The 7,077-nt window shown below is 35.3% G+C and overlaps 1 protein-coding gene across 1 annotated transcript in view; it reads right to left on the bottom strand.

Moving 5' to 3' along the window:
• Positions 1-659: 659 nt before the first annotated feature.
• Positions 660-7,077, bottom strand: part of LOC107083545 (sialic acid-binding Ig-like lectin 14) — a 23,267-nt gene continuing 16,849 nt past the window's right edge. The window contains exon 5 of the mRNA XM_015372864.1: positions 660-781. Coding sequence (XP_015228350.1) covers positions 660-781 — 122 coding nt within the window. The remainder of the gene's footprint in view (positions 782-7,077) is intronic.

The following is a 7,077-nucleotide window of genomic DNA, read 5'->3' as shown; positions in this document are numbered from 1 at the left end:
ATATATATATATATATATATATATATATATATATATATATATATATATATATATATATATATATATATATATATATATATATATTCAAGCTGTTAAATAAGGTGATTTTTTTTTCTCCTCAGAAAAAAAAGGAAACACTCTGGAAATGTGGGTCAATCTCTAGAAATGGTCTCCCCTTTGGTATGATGAACAGCTAAATTCAATGATTGCTCCTCCATTTTCTGTCCACAATATTGTAACAGAACCTAACATAATATTATAACAGCATGTAAGGGGTGCAGTGAAATGGTTTGAGATATCCCACATATCTATAAAACAAAACCATTTTATATTTTTGAGACTTATTTGAGATATGATAAGTTTTTTGGGCTTTGCAGTCATAAATAATAAAGCAGCTTACTTGTTCTTTTTATGATGTAGATTTGCACAACTCATAACTACTAACCATCTCTGCTCTGTCACTTCCTACCTCAACTCAGATGTCTAACAACAGCATGTCATATTTTGAATCATTTTTGTTTTCTTCTAGTTAATAAACCATGACTCCATGTTCTGACAACTTGGCGGTCTTCATGTGAAAGATTTGTATTGGCGTAGAAAAAGTGTGCAAATTTACTGACGTCTGTTTCACTGTATCCAACAGATGCACAACAGTCGAGCTACCGAGGGTGGCTTGTCCCACAGGGGACTCCAGGACGTAGCTCTGGCTGCAGCTCCTGAAGCTGCCGGTTGTCCACGGGAACTGGTTTATGCCTGCATTGACTTTTCCCTGATGGCCCAGCTTCCCAGAAAACGAGTAAAAAGCTCAGAAAATACCAATACAGAATATTCAGAAATCCAAATAAACAAAAAAGAAATGAACGATTCTGAAAAGGAAAGTGAACTAGCGGAGATGAAAACCGAGGAAGAGGAAAAGGAAAACTATGCTGAAAAGGAGAAAGAAGAAAAAGAGGAGGTAGTGTACTCCAGTGTGCAGGATTTACTTACAGGGAATTGAAGAATGTTGATGAAGAGATGATGATTAAACACAAACACCCCTTATGTTCATATTGTGTCTCAATATTACCCAGTATATCATAAAGTTAATAGTCCTAAATAGACACCAATTGTACAAAATATGGTAGAAAAAATATAGGTATGAAATGTTAACACATGTGTTGGTTTGTATCTTATACAACTTTTTGCATAAATCATGCTAGAAACATCAATAAGCATGTTTATACATGAAAAAGATGCCTTGTTGTCATTTACAGATCACAGTTCAGATTTCTGAGAATGTATTGCTAGAATTGTACAGATGTTGAAAGAATAATCATGAGACTTATTTTTTTATTTAATTAACCATCTTGCTAAAACTATTTTCTTTAAACATAACTTATTGTGGTTCACAATGTTTTTAAGAATATTATTCTTCAAATGTTTCCAATCTTTCATATCTCTTTCATATCTTTGCTTACAGTATGCTCCTGCCCTATGCGCCTTTCCCTTTGCTGCTGGTACACCTGAATATTCCCAATGTTGAACTGAAAAGGACTTTCCATTCTATTCTATTTTGTAGATAGCATTATGGTGATGTCACACATCTGAGAGTGAGCCTAATGATGATTATTGCCATTTTAGGAAGGGTAAACATTTGCTTAGCAACCACAGAGTTAGACATTTAGACAGCACTCTCAGTAGAATTTAGAAGCAACTTGAGTCATATTGGTTTATTAATAACAGTAATATAATAGAAAAATTAGCTTTAATCTGACTGAGACACAGAACCAGGGCGAGGAGAGGCTACAGTTGACAGAGGCTAGTTACACCCCTTTTACACTGGCTGAAAAACCCGTTTAGACGTGGGAACAATTGACTTTTAGTGGCAGTGAGCACAGCTAACTGACGCCTGTCTACCCGGGTCAAATGACTTGGCAAGTGACCTGTATTAAAATTGCCTCGGCTCTGATTGGCATGCAGTGGGAACACAAGACCTGGGCTCAAATTACGTGACACCATTGAATGCAACCTACGTACAGTACTGCAGCACACCGCACCAGTTGCTTCAGATCTAACAAGCCCAAACAACTCTTTTTACATTTGATAAACATGGCTCAACACTGGTAAGAGGGATTTGGACAGATAAAAGAGTGAAATACTACAGAATACGGACTACGCTCTGGCTCCCATCCATGTTACTCTCCATTTTTTACTTCCCTGACTTCCATCACACTGTTGACATCATCAGCACTCACCCACTGTGATGTCGTCATCAGACACACATTGGTGGGGGACATTGGCCACGCAGCTTGCCAGAAGGGATTCAGGCTTCGCTTCTTGGTCAAATAAGAAAAGAGCCAAAAGCCGATTCTTAGCGGGGCAACCTAATAATACAGTACAATATAAATGCCTACTACACACGTAGATCAACTTTGACTTCGTAGTCAAGGTCTCTGCATTTTCACAGACTGTTCATAAAATTTGCACCCATGTCGATCTATTTGGTCCTTTCTCTGTTGGAAAGCCTTAGAAAGACAGTTTATATACCTCCCAGGCATGACCACTGCAACCATAAGAAACACAGGACTTTGGTATCAGGATGAATTTTACAGCAGGCTTATCTATATGAAGTCAGAACTAGTCGTTACTGTGCAGTTGTTTACCCCTCCTGTAATGGCCATGGATGACAGCAGACGGCAGTCTGCAAGCATTCTGTTCTATTCTATTCTATTCTATTCTATTCTATTCTATTCTATTCTATTCTATTCTGTTCTATTCTATTTTATATAAATCAATACAACATTTTTTATATGACTGTAACAAAAACAATTTTCTCACTGGGGTGTGCTGCATATTGTTAAAAACAATATAGATTTGATATTCCCTTTTTTGAATTAGACTTTTTTGGAGTATTCCTACACTTCACAGATTAAAAAAGAAAAACTTGAAATTGAAACAATTGTATTTTTTTCCCAGTATACTATCACTGTCATTTCACCATACCTCTTACTGTCTTCTTTCTGTGCTGCTCTTGTTTATATCCACTGTACTTGATGTCTCTCCATGTTTTGTAAATAAAACGTTATTTTAAATAATATAAAACTAAATTTGTATTGGCTTAAATATGCCATGCTTTGTTTAGATTTTTTGTTGTAAGCTTTAGAAGGTAATATATTGTTAAAACAAATAAACCTTGAAAATGTAATTGCTGTTTTCCTATTTGGTTGAAGACATACTTTTCCTCACAGCCAAGAAGTTTTTTCATTTTTCAGAATATCCTGTTATGTCAAAATCTTTCATGTTTTTTGGCTTGTAACCTTTGCTCCAAATCAGTATAATTTTAGTCCAACTTTTTGAAACTCTTAACAAATCATAATTCTTTGCAAATTAATGTTATAGATATATTTTAGAAAGTGTTTCATGGGGTTAGAATCATCTATTTTAAGGAAAATCAGTTAGTAGGATCATAAGTATCTGTCACCGCCTACTAAGGACCTATTGTCAGTTGAAGAGTCTGTTATAGAGCTATAACACATCTATTGCTGTGCAGCCTAATACAGAGGTAAAAAAAATGAAATATACCATGCTAAGAGTTAACATATGTAGCAGCCATTAAAAAGATGGTTGGGAAAGCAGCAGGAAAGAGTTCCCACAAACTCATTGAAACTTCCCTGCTTCAGAAAGCAAACAGCAAAAGGAAATGTTTTAGTTAAAGTCTGATGAACACAAAATGAGATAGAAAAGGGAAGAAAACATAACTTTAATAAATGAAAATCTGGATTTGTTAACCTTAAAACAGGCTTATATCTGAGGCAACCAGATTTTTTTTCTCAGTTTTCCTGAAGTCTGGTTGGGTATGATTTAAGCAAAGCATCAATGATCTATACAGATCAAGTAGACATTGTTATTAAACTCAAGAAAAATAAATGTTAATCAAAGATTACACAAACTGAGCTATACAGATTACATGTCAAACAAAGGTTTTATCGTCTTAAAGATCTACGTATTTCACAGAACTTTACTGAGAACTAGCATCTTTTATATTATGTCCTTTGTCCTTCAGAAAATTACTATACCATCTCTTATATATGTTTTATATTTAGTAAGATATGATAGGATGCAAGATCTATGAATTACTTAAAATGAGTTATTGATACGGTTAGTTCATTACCCAGGGATCTTTGTTTAGTATATAGTAGTGTTTTTAAAATACCTATGTTCGGTGTAGGATTTTTTAAGCTGTTACCACCAATAGCTATATAAATTAAATGAATTTAACTGAATTGCTGGTTGAAGCAGATTAATCAAGCTCTGGCAGCAATGGCGGATGACTTTGGCAAAAATCGTGATTGAAATTTGATACACCTTTTGTGACCAAAAGTATTTTTAAATGGTTTAAGCTCCGACTCTTTGTTTCATTAACCTAAATATCTAATGACTTTATTAAAATGTTTTACTTAGGCAACTGTCAGCTGAACGGGGGGTTTCACCCCCTCTGTCTCCCAAAAAGGACACCTGATTCTAGGCAAATCATCCTTAACCTACCAGTGGATTTATTGAGAAAAGGACCACAGACTGTAACTCAGTCAAATAATTTAGAAATGTTAATTTTTTTTCTTTTAAAAAAAAAAATTTAAATCAAGCGTCAAAATGTGATAATTTTATATAACTCTATCAAAGGATGTAGAAGAAGAATTGACTCTTTTTTTTTTTACACATGCCTGATAAATTGCTGGAGTTCCTTAATTATAAAATAACCAAAAACAAAGGCCAGAGGGGCTAAGAGCTAAAACTGCCCTAATTCAACACAGATGGCTTCCAGCCTTCATTTTTGTGCTCTGAATGTACTAAGCCAGCTATAAAAGTAGAGGGGGAACTGAAAGAATACTAATTTTAGATTGTATGTAATGTAAGTTACTGCAAGTGATCTAGTATTCTATGACGCTGAACCTTGCGAAAATGGGCTATTGTATAATTTTTCTCAGGTTAAAGCAATTTAGGTTGTCTATTCAAACTATTTAGTCTGCATGCGCATATTTATATAAAAGACGGCTTTCAGAGGGGATATATATGGAGCTAAAGGTGTAGGATTCTATAATCTCCTGTCTTTGTCCTTGCATGAGAGAGGGTGCAGAAAAAGATTTAAGAAATCAAGGCCACAGCAAGTCCTTAGAAAAAGAGTTTTGATTAAGAATTTATTTACAATCTTACTGAAATTTTGCTGAAAGAGGAAATAAGTTGATGACAAAGCAAATCAGAGAAACTTGAATAAACAGAAGTTTTGAAGAATTGAAAACATTTATAGAACATTTAAAATATCTACCTGACTGGAACCAGTACACATATAACTGTTTTAAAAAGTTTTTTTTTTTTAACTCTAACTTAGGTATTTATTAGTGACTACTCTCTATTTTTACTTGAGGAGACGGAATCAGGGAAACAAGAGCAGAGAAAATGGAGAGTAAAGGTACCACATTTGATTGGCAAATTCTGTTATTGTGTAAGTGTTCCAGTTAAACTTTTATGCTCACTTAAGATAAATTCTTCAGTAAAACAAGCCCAAAAATAGGACTTCTGTCATTCGGGGTATTTCATCAGCCCTTAAGGCTACCAAATTACAGGAAGTCACAAAGTTTTACATAGAGACAATTGCAAAGGACCAATGTTTGGATTGGCTTGCAAGTACCACCTTTCTCCCTGTCATAAGAACTATCATCATAACCCTTAAATTACTGTGATATCAAACTCTAAAAATATAATACTTTAGGAATATATTCTGTGTTTACTTTCCCCATTCGCACTGTCATAATTTTCAATAAAGTTACCTTATTTTGGCACTTTTTAATTATAATAGATTTTTGTCTGAAATAGACTGTAATGGGTAGTTGTCTTTTATTAAAGTTAAACTTGTACTGCACCACTGTCTAATTCATAGAAATGCGTAGTGAAAATTTGGAAGCCCTACAACATTGCTCACCCTCAGGGTCGATTGGAACACCAAGACATAAAGGCAGACTTATGAAAGAGTTGCTGAATTGTTAATACCTCCAACGACTACAAGTTCCTCTGTACAATGGCGCTCAGTATCCTTTTTTGGTGGTGCAGATAAGTGTTTAAAGTGTTCTTCCTGTCAGTAAAATATAGAAATGCATTTTCAGTTCACTGCCTTAGCTAATGGCCTTTTAAATTCTGATTTTGGACAAATTAGGACTACTGTATGTTTTTTGTGTTTATCTGTAGTAACTTTGCACATGTCTACTACATGACTTTAACTCTGATTTTTTTTTTTATTATTAGATAATTTTATCAAAAATTCAATTTTTTTTTTCAATGACTGATTTCTTCCTCCCCCTCAACCCCGAAAAGTAGATCTTTATGCTGAATTTTCTGAAAAAGTATTAGAATTTTCCTGCATTGTTTTTTTCAAATTCTAGTTATTCTAACATTAAGCACATAGTTTCAGTATAAAAGTCATTATAACATTTAAATATAAGACTCACAAAAACTTTAGAAAGACATGTGGTGACATTTTGCAAAGGCTCATCTTCTTTTTCTCAATCTGCCAAGACATATAAAGACTTTATGAAGTGTAACTCATTTGTTCTGTATGAACCAATTTAAAAAATGTTAGCAATAATGAGAACAAGATCCAAACAGTCATATTCTATTCCCAATTTCTGTTTGGAATAAAATAATCTGTCCTTAATTTATCCAGTTGTGTGAGGAGCTCAGTCATCTGAGGAGGACTCGGAGTAGAGCCGCTGCTCCTCAACATCGAGAGGAGCCAGTTGAGGTGGCTCGGGCATCTGATTAGGATGCCTCCTGGACGTCACCCTAGTGAGGTGTTCCAGGCACGTCCCATCGGGAGGAGGCCCAGGGGAAGACCCAGGACACGCTGGAGGGACTTATGTTTCTCGGCTGGCCTGGGAACGCCTTGGGATTCCCCCGAAGGAGCTGGACCAAGTGGCTGGGGAGAGGGACGTCTGGTACTCCCTACTGAAGCTGCTACCCCCGCAATCCAACCCCAGATAAGCGGAAGAAGATGGATGGATGGATGGATGGATGGATGGATGGATGGATGGATGGATGGATGGATGG

Source organism: Cyprinodon variegatus, unplaced genomic scaffold (assembly GCF_000732505.1).
Source record: "Cyprinodon variegatus isolate N-32 unplaced genomic scaffold, C_variegatus-1.0 Scaffold77, whole genome shotgun sequence".
In the NCBI taxonomy this organism is placed as follows: Eukaryota; Metazoa; Chordata; class Actinopteri; order Cyprinodontiformes; family Cyprinodontidae; genus Cyprinodon; species Cyprinodon variegatus.
This window is presented reverse-complemented; position numbering and strand designations above follow the sequence as displayed.